We start from the raw sequence: 16,536 nt of genomic DNA on the forward strand, positions 1-16,536 counted from the left end.
CTACTGCACCCTCACCAGCCTCTCACCAAGGATTAGGGGATTTAAGTGTCTGATTTAGCAAGCTTGAGCCTCTGGGGTGGCCATCTGCTCCACAGGAAAGTGGTGGGATACCTGAGTTCCCAAGGGGAAAGGGGGTGGGTACTACTGGATATATAGAGCCCAGTGGGAGGCCTGCCAGGAGGGGTCCCAGGAAAGTAGGGGCAGCTAAGGTAAGGGTTGGGATGTGGGGCTAGGGCCTTCCCGGCATCCCCTCATCCTGGGCGTAATGCCAGGCAGTTGAATGAATTGAAGCTTTAAACTCTGCCAGGAAAACCTTTCAAAGGGCTTCTTGGGATAGGGAGGAGAGTTGGGTTGGGGAGCACAGCACCCCCTGCGCATTCTGTTCCTCAGTGCTACTAGTTGGGGGGGCAGGGGCAGGCTCTCCCCATTGCCTACTGTTTCCTGAGCCATTACTTGAAGGAATGGTCACAGGCAGCAGGTGGCTTGTCCTGCCTCCTCCCTGGTGCTGGAGAGGATCTTAGGGTCCACACATGGGTTTTGGGAGCCACTGTCCTCACCCTGTCAGCCAGGCTTAAAGTGCCAGGGGGACCCTTTACTCCAAGAATCCCAAAGGGCTGTGAAGCCGACGGCCTTCTTGCCCTGGGGACCACCATTTTTTTCTCTTACCAAGGAATGCCAAGCACTCTCCCCTGGAGGCCAGGATCCAGCTCTTTCAAAGAACTTTAGCTTAAACATCTGCTCCCACCCACTGGGCAAACCAGAGCTCTTGAAACTCAGTTCCTCTCCTTGCTTCTGTAGACAGGTCACTTTGATAAGCTCTCCTTTTCTTTTTTCTTTTTTGGCTTTATGGAGGTACATTTGACCCTCCTTCCCCCCAAAATTGTAAATATTCGAGGTATATAATGTGATAATTTGATACCTAGTATATACTGTGAAATTATTACCATAATCAAATTAATTAGCACATCTATCACCACACTGTGAAATTATTACCATAATCAAATTAATTAGCACATCTATCACCACACATATTCACCATTGTGTGTGTGTGTACATGGGGACTTGGAGGACATATGGGAGAACACTTACATTTACTCTGCAAATTCCAAGTAAACAAAAGTTCCCTTGTTGACCAGCATCCAGCACTCCTTCACCCTCAACATTTCCCTTCTCAGCCACAGGTGCTGTGGTTAAGTGGGAAGGTGAAGTTGGGAGATAGCCACCTGAGTCTCCAGGGAGTGTAGGCTATGGGGCCCAGCTCTGTTTTTATTTCTGCTTCACTGCTTCAAAAGGCAGATCCATTCTGACTGCTAATCCCTTTGTGAGCTGATAGATCCCTGGATTGAGGGAGGTTTGTGATTTCAGGCCAGCTCTGCTAGGAGCTATGCGACCTTCAATGAGTCTCTAACCTCTCTGCTTCCACTTGCTGACTTTCCCTCAAATTATGATCACCCCGTCATCATCTGTCTCCTCTAGTCAGCAAATACTCACTAGTGCCAGGCACTGCACTAGGCCCTGGGGGTCTGGCCCCCAACCTCAAGCTCAAAGATTCCAGGTCTTGGCTTGGCACTTGTAGCACAGTGGTTATGGTGCCAGCCACATACACCGAAGTTGGTAGGTTCGAACCTGTGCCCGGACCCGCTAAACAACAACAACTGCAACAATAAATAGCTGGGTGTTGTGGCTGGCACCTGTAGTTCCAGCTACTTGGAAGGCTGAGGCAAGAGAATCGCTTAAGCCTAAGAGTTTGAGGTTACTGGGCGGCGCCTGTGGCTCAGTGAGTAGGGCGCCAGCCCCATATGCCGAGGGTGGCGGGTTCAAACCCAGCCCCGGCCAAACTGCAACAAAAAAAAAAATAGGCGGGTGCCTGTAGTCCCAGCTGCTCGGGAGGCTGAGGCAAGAGAATCGCGTAAGCCCAAGAGTTAGAGGTTGCTGTGAGCCGTGTGACGCCACGGCACTCTACCCGAGGGCAGTACAGTGAGACTCTGTCTCTACAAAAAAAAAAAAAAAAAAAGAGTTTGAGGTTACCGTGAGCTGTGATGCCTCAGCACTCTACCTAGGGCAACATAGTGAAACTCTGTCTCGAAAAAAAAAAAACGATTCCAGGTCTTATCCCAATAAGGTCTGGAATCAGATCTCCAAACTTACTCATAACCCCAATCTGAAGTTACAATTCTTAAATCAATATATCTTTTTTTTTTCTGAGACGGTTTCACTCTGTTGTCCCAGGCTAGGGTGCCATGGTGTTAGCTTAGCTCACAGCAGCCTTGTACTCCTGGGCTCCAAGCAATCCTCTTGTCTCAGCCTCCCCAAAAATTGGGACTATAGGCAACTGCCACAACATCTGGCTAATTTTGGAGACAGGGTCTCACTCTTGCTCAACCTGGTCTTGAACTCTTAATCTCAAGGAATTCTCCTGCTTCAGCCACCCAGAGTACTAGGATTATAAGTGAGAGCTACCATACCTGGCCCCTATTTTTTAATTTAGAAAATTTTTCTCATTTTAGGAACAAAGGATCTCTGAGGAAAATGTATGTATAGCCTTAAATGTTTCCATCATTAAAAAGGAGAGGAGGGGGTGGCGCCTGTGGCTCAGTCGGTAAGGCGCCGGCCCCATATACCGAGGGTGGCGGGTTCAAACCCAGCCCCGGCCAAACTGCAACCAAAAAATAGCCGGGCGTTGTGGCAGGCGCCTGTAGTCCCAGCTACTCGGGAGGCTGAGGCAAGAGAATCGCTTAAGCCCAGGAGTTGGAGGTTGCTGTGAGTTGTGTGAGGCCACGGCACTCTACCAAGGGCCATAAAGTAAGACTCTGTCTCTACAAAAAAAAAAGAGGAGAGGAACTTAGTATGCATCCTAAAAAATACAAACTGAAACTGAAATTATTGAAAGAAAAAATAAATTTGGGCTAGGTGCAGTGGCTTACACCTGTAATTCTAGCACTCTGGGAGGCCAAGGTGGGTGGATTGCTTGAGCTCACAAGTTCGAGACCAGCCTGAGCAAAAGAGATACCCCATCTCTAGTAAAAAATAGAAAAACTGAGGTAAGAGGATCACTTGAGCTGAGTTAGAGGTTGCGATGAGCTTTGACGCCACTGCCCTCTACCCAGGGTGACAACTTGAGACTCTGTCTCAAAAAAAAAGACAAATTTGGTTGAAAGGGTAAATCCAAAAGCAGGGGCTTAAAATAATACAGAAAGAGGGCGGCGCCTGTGGCTCAGCTGGTAGGGCGCCGGCCCCATATGCTGAGGGTGGCGGGTTCAAACCCAGCCCCGGCCAAACTGCAACAAAAAAATAGCCGGGCGTTGTGGCGGGCGCCTGTAGTCCCAGCTACTCGGGAGCCTGAGGCAGGAGAATCGCCTAAGCCCAAGGATTTGGAGGTTGCTGTGAGCTGTGTGACGCCACGGCACTCTACCGAGGGCGATAAGGTGAGACTCTGTCTCTACAAAAAAAAATAAAAATAAAAAAAAAATAATACAGAAAGAGAGACATGCATTTGAAAAAGAAAAATTCAGGCACAGTGGCTCACACCTATAATTTCTTTTTTTTTGCTTTGTTTTTTTTTTTTTTTTTTTTTTTTTTTTTTGTAGAGACAGAGTCTCACTGTACTGCCCTTGGGTAGAGTGCCGTGGCGTCACACGGCTCACAGCAACCTCTAACTCTTGGGCTTACGCGATTCTCTTGCCTCAGCCTCCCGAGCAGCTGGGACTACAGGCGCCCGCCACAACGCCCGGCTATTTTTTTTTTTTTGTTGCAGTTTGGCCGGGGCTGGGTTTGAACCCGCCACCCTCGGCATATGGGGCCGGTGCCCTACTCACTGAGCCACAGGCGCCGCCCTTTTTTGCTTTGTTTTAATTACACGCCTATAATCTTTTTTTTTTCCTTTTTTGTTTTTTTAGAGACAGTCTCATTTCGTCACCCTCAGTAGAGTGCTATGGCATCACAGCTCACAGCACCCTCCAACTCTTGGGCTTAGGCAATTCTCTTGCCTCAGCTTCCCAAGTAGCTGGGACTACAGGTGCCCACCACAACACCCAGCTATTTTTTGTTGCAGTTTGGCCAGGGCTGGGTTCGAACCCACCACCCTCAGTATATGGGGCTGGCGCCCTACCCGCTGAGCCACAAGCGCCACCCACACGCCTGTAATCTTAACTCTGGGAGACCAAGGCAAGAGGATTGCCTGAGCTCAGGAGTTTGAGACCAGGCTAAGCAAAAAGTGAGACCCTTCCTCTACTAAAAATAGAAAAACTAGCCAGGCATTGTGGTGGTCTCCTATAGTCCCAGCTAGTGGAGAGGATAGTCTGAGGATAGTCTGAGCCCAAGTTTGAGGTTGCTGTTAGCTATGATGATGTCACAGCACACTACCCGGGGTGACAGAGTGAGACTCTGTCTCAAACAAAAACAAACAAAAAACCTCAAGAGTTTGAAAAAACACAAAGATAAACAACCAAATGGTCTAATATTTAAACTTTGAATTTCTGGGCCATGGGAAAAGAGTGAAATCTCTAATTGATTTAAAGTTATGCTGACTTAACAAACATTAAACTAAAGATACAGGCCAAGCATGGTGGCTCATGCCTGTAATCTTAGCAATTCAGGGAGTCAGGTTGCTGTGAGCTGGCTGATCCCATGGCACTCTAGCCTGAGGCGACAGAGTGAGGCTGTCTCAAACACAAAAAAAGATACAAAAACCCAGAAACCAAATTAACTTATAAATACAGATGCAAAAATTTCTAAAAATATAAATATACTGACAAATCAGAAAAATTACACTAGGGTGGTGCCTGTAGCTCAAGAAGTAGGATGCTGGCCCCATATACCAGAGGTGACAGGTTCAAACCCGGTCCTGGCCCAAAACTGCAAAACAAAAAAAGGAAAACAAATTACACTATAACCAAATAGTTTGTTCAAGAAGCACAAAGTTGGTTTAGTAGCAGAGAATCTATCAATATAATTCATTATGTTACCAAATTAAAAAGAAAATTATAAAAATAAATAAAGAGAAAAAGAAAAATTATATGATGCCGACAGATGCTGAAAGGAATTTGATTAAATTTCAGCAGCCAGTCCTTAAAAACTTTAATTAAGGGCGGCGCCTGTGGCTCAGTCCGTAGGGCGCCGGCCCCATATACCTAGGGTGGCGGGTTCAAACCCAGCCCCGGCCAAACTGCAACCAGAAAATAGCCTGGCGTTGTGGCGGGCACCTGTAGTCCCAGCTACTTGGGAGGCTGAGGCAAGAGAATCACTGAAGCCCAGGAGTTGGAGGTTGCTGTGAGCTGTGTGAGGCCACGGCACCTCTACTGAGGGCCATAAAGTAAGACTCTGTCTCTAAAAAAAAAAACAAAAAAAAAAAAACTTTAATTAAAGTAGTAATAGACTGGTAATGGAATGCCAATATATTAGTCAAGATCATCCTAAATAATTAAACACCAAGATAAATCCAGTTAAAATCAAAAACAGCATGCCGATAGTCCTAGCTACTTGGGAGGCTGAGGCAAGAGTTTGAGCCCAAAAATTTGGAGTTGCTATGAGCTATGATGATGCCATGGCACTCTACCCAGGGTAATAAAGTGAGACTTATCTCAAAAAAACAAACAATAAAAGAACGATACTGGGATATCTGTTAACAGTGGTTTCAGTGCATTTAAGAGGACGAAAAGAAAAGGGAAGATCTGGCTTTGACGCATGTGGCTTAAGCAGCTAAGGCGCCAGCCACATACACCTGAGCTGGTGGGTTCGAATCCAGCCCTGGCCCACCAAACAACAATGATGGGTGCAACCAAAAAGAAGCCAGGCGTTGTGGTGGGTGCCTGTGGTCCCAACTACTTGGGAGGCAGAGGCAGTAGAATCCCTTGAGCCCAGGAGTTGGAGGTTGCTGTGAGCTGTGATGCTACAGCACTCTACCCAGGGCGACAACTTAAGGCTCTGTCTCAAAAAAAAAAAAAAGGAAGATCTCTGGTTAAAAAATATATGTGTGTATGTGTATATATATATAATCTGCCTTTTTGATCATAGGATTATGTACTTAAAAACTCAAAAGGCGGGCGGCACCTGTGGCTCAAGGAGTAGGGCGCCAGTCCCATATGCCGGAGGTGGTGGGTTCAAACCCAGCCCCAGCCAAAAAAAAAAACTCAAAAGGCTTTACCACAGAGTTTATGAAATTAGAAGAATTTAGTAAGTTAGTGGGTAGTAGATAGAAAAATGCTAGTTTTACCTTCTAGCAAAAGCACTGATAAAATAGAATAACAAGGCTGGGCACCCATAGCTCAGTGCCGGCCACATGCACCAGGGCTGGTGGGTTGGAACCCGGCCTGGGCCTGCTAAAAACGAAAAAAAATAGCCGGGTGTTGTGGCAGGCGACTGTAGGGAGGCTGAGGCAAGGGAATTGTTTGAGCCCAAGAGTTGGAGATAGCTGTGAGCTATGATGCCACGGCACTCTGCCAAGGGTGACAAAGTGAGACTCTGTCTCGAAAAAAAAAAAAATAGAAGAACTAGAAAACATGGCATATAGTCAGGTGCAGTGGCACACACACAGTTCTCAGGAAGCTGAAGAGGATTGCTTCAGTCTGGGAGTTCAAGGCCAGCTTGGGTAGCATATCCAGACCCTATCTCTTAAATATCAATGTTTTGGCTCATTGCCTGTAGCTCAGCGGCTAGGACACCAGCCACATACACCAGAGCTGGCGGGTTCAAATCCAGCCCAGACCTGCTAAACAACAATGACAACTACAATCAAAAAATAGCCAGGTGTTGTGGTGGGCACCTGTAGTGCCAGCTACTCAGGAGGGCGAGGCAAGAGAATCACGTAAGCCCAAGAGTTAGAGGTTGCTGTGAGCTGTGATGCCACAGCACTCTACCCAGGGCGACATAGTGAGACTCTGTCTCAAAAATAAATAAATAAATAAAATAAAATATCAATGTTTTTAAAAACTAAAACTACTGGAATCAGGTCAATATGGTTTGGCATAGTAGACAAGCCAGGAGAAGCAAGGAAGAATGCATAAGTAGGCCTAGTGGGGTGGCTCACGCCTATAATCCTAACACTCTGGGGGGCTAAGGTGGCAGGATCTCTCCAGCTCAGGAATTCCAGACCAGCCTGAGCAAGTGAGACCCCCATCTCTACTAAAAAATTATTTTAAAAATTAGCCAGGCGCCGCAGGCACGTATAGTTCTAGCTACTCAGAAGGATTGCTTAAACTCAGAAGTTTGAGGTTGCTGTGAGCTAAGCTGACACCATGTTCTATCCTAGGGCAGCAGAGTGAGACTCTGTCGCAAAAAAAAAAAAAAAAAAAAAGAATGCAGGAATAGATTTCAGGATATAGGAAAATTATTATATGGTCAAATTAGCATTTTTAAAGATAAATGAAGCTGTCAAAATAGGAAAATAACATTGGACCTATAATATGTACTACGCACTCAAATAAATAAACTAGGCAGGGTGAGGTGATGCACACCTGTAATCCTAGCACTCTAGGAGGCTGAGATCGAGACTCCATCTCTACTAAAAATAGAAAAACTAGCCGAGCGTTTTTGTGGCGGGCACCTGTTGTCCCAGCTACTCTGGAAGCTGAGGCAAGAGGATGGCTTGAGCCCAAGAGTTTGAGGTTGTTGTGAACTATGCAGCTGTTTAAAAAAATGAATTAGCACAATCATAAGAGGGACTCTACCTAACAAATGCAAACATTGTAACCTAATTATTTGTACCCTCAAATTAACCTGAAACAATAATAAAAAAAATAAACAAAATAAATGAATGAATTAGAGCTCTACCAGGGGAAGTTCATGATGGTTATTGAGTGGAAAAAGTAAGATGGGGCAGTGCCTGTGTCTCAGTGGGTAGGGCACCAGCCCCACATACCGAGGGTGGCGGATTCGAACCCAGCCCTGGCCAAACTGCAACAAAAAATAGCAGGGGGTGGTGGCAGGCGCCTGTAGTCCCAGCTACTCGGGAGGCTGAGGCAAGAGAATCGCTTAAGCCCAGGAGTTGGACGTTGCTGTGAGCTTTGTGATGCCATGGCACTCTACTGAGGGCGATAAAGTGAGACTCTGTCTCTACAAAAAAAAAAAAAGAAGAAGAAAGAAGAAGTAAGATCCATGAAAATGTGTATAATATCCAATTTTGGTACAACAATGAGCAAAACCCAAGTGTATGTGTGTCTATTACGCATTTGTGATAAAATTGTATGTCTTTGTGATAAAGCTATTTTTCTTTTTTTTTTTTTTTTGGTTTTTGGCCGGGGCTAGGTTTGAACCCGCCACCTCTGGCATATGGGACCAGCGCCCTACTCCTTGAGCCACAGGCGCCGCCCGATAAAGCTATTTTTCAAGACAAATAACTAAGATCAACTCATTGCAAAAGTAAATGAGCCCCAAGAAAATAAAAATGAGCTGTAAACCCACCCCCTCCCCCATTTACCACAACAAACATTGTATGTAATTATCCATTCTGTTTTTCTATGCTTATCTTTATGTCTGTGTGTGCACTTTTACACAAAATTAGGATCTGGTTCATGTTGTTTTGAGATTTGGTTCTTCTAGTCAACTTTACTCATGTCTCTAAGCATTTGCTGATGCTCTTCTCTCCCCAAAGCACCCCATCATTTAAGCCCCAGCTTAAAGGATGCCTTGTCTAAGAAACCTTCCCTTCAGAGTCCCTGAAAGCAAGTGGTTGAGCACACTGACTTTGGTCATCACCAGCTTTCTTCCCTCCTTGAAGCACATTTAGGTCTACCTTGTATGAGTTTCCCGTGGGCTCCTTCCTGTTAAACTGGGGAGTTCCTTGGGGGCAGGAACTCTGCCTCTTTCATAAGTGTGTCCTCACGGTGCCTAGAATGCACACAGTAGGCACTTTATAAGTATCACTGTATAAAGAGACAAAAACTTCCTGCCTCTCTTATATTGAGTGATCTCAAGATAGTGTGGACTACATGAGTTTCAGTGAAGAAGGTGAACCTGATAAAGAAGAAAGCGGTCAAAGGTGAAGAGTAGTCCCCAAGGCCTGGGTAACCCTAGGGATCACACAAATCCCTCCACCCCTTTCCCTGGGCTCCTCCAAATGCTCAGAAAGGAACAACCTGCACACAGGGTTCTGTATATGATATATATTTATATATATAATTGCTCTCATTTTATTGTACTTTATCCTCTTTTTACAGTAGATCTGACACAGGCATTAAATAACTGCAGAGAGAGACCACTGAGAAGGGGAGGTGCAAGAAAACATGGGGACCAAAGAAAGGAAAAGACACAGATCTACAGATCCAGCAAGAGAGAAAAGGGAAGGGTCTGTCTTGGATGGGGTGTGGAGGCTGCAGAATTAAGAAAAGAAAGAGAGGTTAGGGAAGGTGAGGAAGTGAAGGGACATGGGAGGAGAAAGAGTTAAAATGCCTCTACACCTAAAGAATACTCAGAGCAGGCGGCCCCTCATTGAACATTCTATGGGCATTATGGGTATTTCTTTTTTAAAAAAGGCAAAGGGGTCTCGAGGAGATGGAGCCAAGAAATTCAGAGCCTAGATTAAGGAAGGTAGTTGGAACTTTCAGGCTGGCATGCGGAGGAGAAAGAGTTAGTGATTACTTGATAACTTGCTAAGAGAAGCCAGAAAGAGAATGGTGGGGGCAGATGTGGGCTCAGTGGAAGGAGGTGGAATAGTCCCATAGCCAGCTGATGTTTCCAAGGTGGCCGCTGGGGACCTGGGGACGGAGCCAAAAATGGCTGCCCCTCCCCCAGGGCTCCCTGGGAAGTGGAACTTGAAAGATATTCTGGGAAGGCCAAAGGGGGAAGGGAGCCATCAGCAAAAACAAAGTGGATATTCAGCCTAGGTCAGCCCCGCCCCTCTGAGTAGTGGCTATTTGGGTGATAGGAAGAATCAGAAAGACATGGGAGTCAGGGGCTGCTAGATAATTTTCAAGAAGGATCAACACAGGCTTCTCTTCTAGTCTCTCATTTCCCAGCTCACTGAATCACCACCGCCTGAGAGGCAGGACATGCCAGGAAAGAGGGTAAAGGCCACAGAACCACCTTGTCCTCAAATACAAATGGCTGCCTTTCTGAGGTGGGAATAGGGATGGAAAGGAAGGGGGAGCCCTGCCAGAGGATCCGGGTAAGTCAGAAGTCACCAAGATAGCCACGGTGCAGAACAGAGAGAAAACTTAGAAATGGCAAGAGGTAGCATCACCTTCATTTCTAGGAAGCAAGGGGGTGAACTTAGGGGTGTGTGTGTAGGTGGGTGGGTCAATGGTCATTTTCTATAGCTTTCGGGATAGGGCAGGAGAGGTGAGTAGCTTTCACAGCAAAACCAGAACTAGAAAGGCTCCTGTTCCTCTGTAACCATCTTGGCAGCCCACCTCCCTGTCTCTGCGGAGCTAAGGTTGGGAGAAGATGGTGGGAAACATGTGGCCAGGGACTCAAAATGGGCATGAGGTTGGGTTGAGTAGTCAAGGAAAAGGGTGTGAGGCTCAGACAAATCATAGCTCTGTTATAAAAAATACCTTTGGGGTGGGTGAGGGAGGGATCAGGCAGGGTCAGGGACATTCCAGAAGCATCCACAGGAAAGAGGTGGGGGCAGGAGGAAGGGGCCTCAGGTTTTGTTGATGCGGAGTTTGAAGGCCACACGGCCGGCAAACTTGTCTCGTTCATCGTCTGTGGCGATGTTGGCAGCGTTGATGCGGCATTCCACATTCACCTCCACGTTGGGGGTCACATTCAGGAACTTCACAGCCACCAGGGGTTGCGTGTAGTTCACCTAGGCCAGAGGAGCAGTGCCAAAGTCTGGGCCTGGGGCAACTCAGCCCCCTTCCTAAGATCCCCACATTTGCCCCTTAAGAAGCCATCGCCCTGGGCCTCTCCCGGGACTTACGTGGAACTTTTTGCCATAGTAGGGGAAGTACATGAGGTCAATGTTGCCATTGGCAGGGAACATGACAAAGTTGCCAAGATTTTCAGCATCTTCATTTCTCTGTGGGTTGCAGGAAGGTAGGGGGTGAGTAAGTTAGGGATGGCAGGCGCCCAGAAACTCACGAGACTTCCCTTTGTTCTTCTTTCATCCCCAATTACACTAGTCTCAAGTCTGCTTCCCTCGAGCTGTGAGTCTGTGTGTGCGTAGGAGGGGGATGGCCTGTCTCTGTCACCAGATTGGGAACTTCTGTGCTAATGACACAGTAGCCTTCTACTCCATTCCTAACCCAAGTTCTTACCCCATCTTCAGGAATCGGTTTCTGGAGCAGAGCCAAGAAAAAACAGGTAAATGAGTAAGGGGTCAGTAGGATGCAAGGGGGGGCATGAATGGAGAGGGACAGCAAGTTTCTAGGGAGGACAGAGCAGGGAGAGCAGGGTTGTAAGGACAACTTGGTGGTGGCAGATGGTGCTCACAGATCAGCAGCTACCAGGTACCTAAAGAGAACTGAAGAGCAAAAGCGATTTGGGAGGGAGAGCAGAAGACATGGAGACATGGACAGTTAGGGACTGGAGAATGTGGAGGCATTAGAGAAGCCAGAGGCCAGAGCTTTGGCGGAAGAGCGGGTGTGTCTGCCCCCCGACAACAGGCTTCTGCATCCTAAAGAAAAGCAAGAGGGGTAAGAGCCCATGGAGTTTAAGCCACAGCAAAGCCCACTCTTACCCCCTTGTCCCTATAGTGCTGGGGCCTCTGGGAGCAAAGAAGATAGGGAGAAATGGGTGAATTACATGTAAACCACAAAGGACAAACAGGAGGGCAGGTGGACATGGCCACAAAGCAAACTCACCTTCCCAGCACATGTAACATTCATGCTCTGGTTTGCTCCTGCATAGAAGTTGATGACCTGGAGTGAAAAGGAAGGGTAGTGAGAGTCAAAGGAAGAAGTTGTCATAGACAAGCATCCAAATCAAACTAAGCCAACCACAGTAGCACACTCCTATAGTCCCAGTTAACTGGGAGGCCAAGGTGGGGGACCGCTCTGGCCTAGGAGTTCAATGCGAGTCTAAGCAAGATAGCAAAACCTCACCTCTATTAAAAAAAAACGGGGGAGGGGGGGGCTTGACAGCTGTAGCTCAGCAGCTAGGGTGCCAGCCACATATACTAGAGCTGGCAGGTTAGAACCCAGCCTGGACTTGCCGAACAATGACAACTACAACCAAAAAAATAGCCGAGCATTGTGGCAGGCGCCTGTAGTGATAGCTACTTAAGAGGCTGAGGCAAGAGAATCGTTTCAGTCCAAGAGTTTGAGGTTGCTGTGAGCTGTGATGCCACGGTACTCCACCGAGGGTGACATAGTGAGACTCTGTCTCAAAAAAAAATAGACATTCAGCATTCTAAAACTATGGAGCATAGCCTTTATTGGCCCCACCTCTCTAGTTCTCTCTGCTACTCAAATATACAAAAATCTTTCTCATGCCAATCAGCCCCAGTGAAAGAACACAGCTGTTAGCAGATGGTGGCCCTAGCTCCCTCTCTCCATTCTCCTTTGGGTACCCTGTTCATCTTGATGAAGACACAGGGCTGCCCAGTGCTGTAACCATAGTGTGTGGGGTCTCCAATGCCAGAGCAGTTGCCCAGCTGGGTTCGGTTGAACTGGCAGGCACGTTTCGGGTAGTTGAGGACTCCATTATCTGGCTGTTCATAGTAGCGCCCAGGGCGGCAGACATCATTCTTTTGGGCTTGGATAGAGTCATTGTAAGCTAAGGCAGAAGGAAGGAAAGAGTAATGGATCCAAGGTTCCACTTCCAGGACCCACTTCCCAAACCCCTCCTCCAAATCCTGGAGTGCCACATAGCCAGGCCCATGCTCACGCTCCAAGAACTTGTTGAGTTTCTGAACATGCTGGTCCCAGCTTTCAGTGTCACTGATGTTGACAATCACATCAAGGTTCTCAGTCTTGGGGCGAATCATCAAGCCTATAGCCAACAGGGGCAGGAGTGGGGAGTATGTATAAGATGAAGGCCTGCACACAAGGGAAGAAGCTGGACACACAGGGAACACTGACATGAGGAATGGGATGAAGAACTGAGATTGTCCTCAAGGGAGGGTGATCTCCTGTGGTTATCTGCCACCTCCCCAGTTTGCTCCCAGCTGCAGGAAATGGGAAGGAAGGCAAACTTCAAAAAGAACTTCTTAGGACATGGTGATTGGGTCATTAGAACCAAACTCCTGAAAAGAACGGTTCCTTTTGGAAGCTTGGGGACACACAGCAGTTAAAGTGGCAGGGGGAACCTCATCACTCACCTGGTGTGGCCAGCCGGTCCTGGTACTTGGGGGTATGATCAGAGACTGTCTGCAGCATCACCCACATGGTGAGGGTGAACATGGCAGTGAGGAAGCCATAGAAGACAAGGTAGAACAGGAGGATAAAGGCTAGGGAGGAGGAAACAGGGTCAGCAGGTTCTAAAATTCCCACTGTGACCACACCTATCCCTTGCACCCCTCTACCCACTCAGAAGTTCTGCCCTGGGGCTAGCTGCAGATCCACAGTGACATCTTAGAGCCTTCTCCCCTGGGAGCAAAATGAGACAAGTTGGAAACAAGGCAGTTGTATCTGGCATCCAGCCATGACTCCCAGCCCCCTCCTGGTCCTCAGGCACAGCAAAGTCCAACCTTGTGGTGGCCACAAGAGACTTAAACTCTTGTTGCTGGGCAATTCCAAGTATAGGCTTCTGTCATTTTGCCTCCAATTATATTTCCAACTTCTCAACCATGCATGGTCCTAAAAAGGCATGGTCCTGCAACCTCTACATTGGTATTCATGCTTAAAGCTGCACTAGCATGATGACTTTTTAGACTGGTACTGGCCACATTTACAACCAAACTCTTATGCTGTCAGCAGAGCCCAGACCCTCAGACTCAAACAAAATTTTCTCTCTCCTGGTGCCCTGCAGAATCCAAACCCTGAAGACAGTTTCTGAAACAAAAAAGCTAAGACTCTGGCCTAGCTACAAATCTGTCAGAGACAGCTGTCAGAACCTTCCACAATCACCCCGGCCTAGTAAAGACTGAATTCCCCACAGCCTTCCCAGGACATCATCTCTCCATAATTCCCTCAGCCTGGTGCAAGGCCCTGCTGTTCCCACCACCCCAGACACCCAATCCTCCCACCTCAGAAGACACTTTCTCCACGCAGTGCTCAGATTCTCCCAAGCATTTCTGGATCCTTCTCATCCCAGGGGCTAGACTCGGAGTTCCCTTATGACAAGGGCCCTCATGGACCCCTAAGTGGGTGAGCCCATGCTGACAGTACCCAGTGTGAATAAATTGCAAATGGTGTCATGCAGTGTCCCTTGTGCTTCAACTTGCCAGCTTGGCAGTCTCTTTAGGAAGAATCCCACCCTTCACCTGCACCTGCCTATCACCAGACCAGATCCTCAACCATGTACAACTCCCTTCACACCCCCTGAGTCCCGCCAGCGGTAAGGCTAGGAAAGCTCCCAAGCCACCGACTCCCGCAGACACACCTGGCTGTATGATGGACGCATCTCCCCACTGTGAGCACTCCTCCCTCCACCACTGACATCGGAGCAGAGCATCCAGCCTCAACAAACTCACAGGGTCACCCCTTTCCAGCAGCCCCCCACCCACAAAGCACCCAAATAAGGCTCCAAACGCCCTGCGCTGGGATACACTAACAACTTCCGTTGTGAAGAACCACCCCTAATGCCCCCTCCAAGATCCGCCCCCTCTTGAATGTTCCCAGGGTCCAGGGGGTGGGCATGAGCTAAAAATAGACGGAGTTGGAAAGCCAGTAAGAGCCAGAGGGAGGGAAGGGGCGCTCTTGGGAGGTTGGGGACGATCCTGTGGAGCGGACAGGCCCCAAGAGCGAGCTAAAGCGCCGCGGCGCGGGTACGCGCGCAGAGCCCGCGACCCCCCGCCCGAGGGGGCTCCGCGGGGGGCGGGAAGGCGGCTGTGACCTACTTTCTCCGCCTCCGCACGGCCAGCCGGGGAGATTAGACTGGTGATTCGGCCCCCTCCCAACCCAGAGCCCGGCAGGGGGGCTTGACGCCGGAGACCCGGGAGGGGAGCTGGGGCCTTGTCCGCGGGATCCTGCACCCCCGAGGCATAGCCCGGCTGATCCCCTCCCCCGGCCCCTGGAGCACCGACCCCGCGTACCCCAGCTGGTCCCGGTGCGGCCCATGAACTGGTGCGTCCTCGGGTTCCACACGAACTCCTTCCACTCCTCAACCACCTGCCCGCAGCTCTTCTTCTCTTTCTGGATGACCATCTTGAAGGCGCGGGGCGAGTCCCTGCACTGGGCTGGGAGCTGCGGAGAAGCAGGGGCACCGCGCGTTGTAAGCCCTCCACGCACTCGAAAGCACGGGGAGCAAAGGCGGTGGGGGCAAATGAGACCCCGCTAAGATATGAAGCTGATGCAAATTCCGGGGTGCAGGTTCACGCGCTGCGGGGTGCTGGCAATGTGGCGGAAGATGCAGGGATCCTAGGCCCCCAGATTGCAACGACAAGGGAGGCTGTCAGAGCGAGGAAAGATAACAAGGGTAAGGGGTGTGAATGCAGCTTCACCCTCAAAATCGTCTAGAAGGAAAAAGAAAAGGGATGCAAAAACAGACGGCTACAAAACCCTAGCGAATCGCAGAAAAAGAGGGGTGCAAACAACCAGAGAGAGGTAGGGGAGGAGGCTGCCCCGAAATCCGAGATGATGGAAAGAGGCTGTGGAACCCGGCGGGTGACCGCTCAAGGCTCTTCTGCCAAGCGGAGACCACTGCACCAGTAGTGTGGCTCAGCCGCGGGGGTGGGGCAGGGACGCGCAGTTGGGGGACAGCCAGGGATAGGAGGGGCCCCCAGTTGGAGGCTCCGCTCCTCAGCAGTGCAGAGCCCGCGGTCACAGCTCTAGGTCTTTATACTCAGTGGCTCTGGGGGTGCCCGCCCCTTTCAACCCTCAGAAGCTCCGCCTCCTCGCCGCTGGCCCAGGCGACCTCATACATATGCAAATATGGAGAAAGGGATTGGGCCGCTCCCTCCCACCCCACTCCGCTTTCTCTTAGGGACCTGGCTGTCTCTCCACTACCCCTACTACAGGTACTGGACTGGAAGAGTGGCAGGAAGAGATAGAGGGCGTGTCCCGGGGGGTAGAAGGAAAGATAACCTCAGAGAGATTCAGAGACAAGAGAAGCAGGTATATGCTCTAAAGTGGATGCCCCATGCAAGGAGTTAGACTAAGATAAAGAGATACCACGGACGAGTCCAGGAGACAGCTGGAGCAGAATATGAAAGAAATAAAGAACTTGAGACACCGAGCATGGTGGCTCACGTGTATAATCCAACTACTCCGGGAGGCCGAGGCTGGAGTATCGCTTGAGTTCAGGAGTTTGAGACCTGCCTGAGCAAGAGTGAGACCCTGTCGCTACTAAAAATAGAGAAAGTTAGCCCAGCGTGGTGGCAGGCGAGCGTTGTCCCAGCTATTTCCGAGGCTGAGGTAGGAGGATCGCCTCAGGCTAGGAGTTTGAGGTTGTTGTGAGCTAGTCTTATGCCATGGCGCTCTAGCCTGGGCAACAGAGTGAGACTGTGTCTAAAAAAATAAATAAGTAAGTAAAAATAAATACCGCAGGTTAAGAGTCATT

At 49.1% G+C, this 16,536-nt stretch overlaps 1 protein-coding gene across 1 annotated transcript; it reads right to left on the reverse strand.

The window, feature by feature from the left end:
- Window positions 1–9,083: 9,083 nt before the first annotated feature.
- ATP1B2 (ATPase Na+/K+ transporting subunit beta 2) lies at window positions 9,084–15,791 on the reverse strand. The gene is made up of 7 exons (XM_053569952.1): window positions 15,071–15,791; window positions 13,196–13,324; window positions 12,763–12,867; window positions 12,446–12,651; window positions 11,739–11,795; window positions 10,856–10,954; window positions 9,084–10,741 (listed from the first exon to the last, which is right to left on the reverse strand). Exons 1-7 carry the CDS (start codon window positions 15,180–15,182, stop codon window positions 10,577–10,579), a joined length of 873 nt encoding a protein of 290 aa, XP_053425927.1. The 5' UTR covers window positions 15,183–15,791; the 3' UTR covers window positions 9,084–10,576.
- Between the last annotated feature and the right edge of the window lie 745 nt (window positions 15,792–16,536).

The sequence above is a fragment of the Nycticebus coucang genome, chromosome 18 (assembly GCF_027406575.1).
Source record: "Nycticebus coucang isolate mNycCou1 chromosome 18, mNycCou1.pri, whole genome shotgun sequence".
NCBI classification, from domain to species: Eukaryota; Metazoa; Chordata; class Mammalia; order Primates; family Lorisidae; genus Nycticebus; species Nycticebus coucang.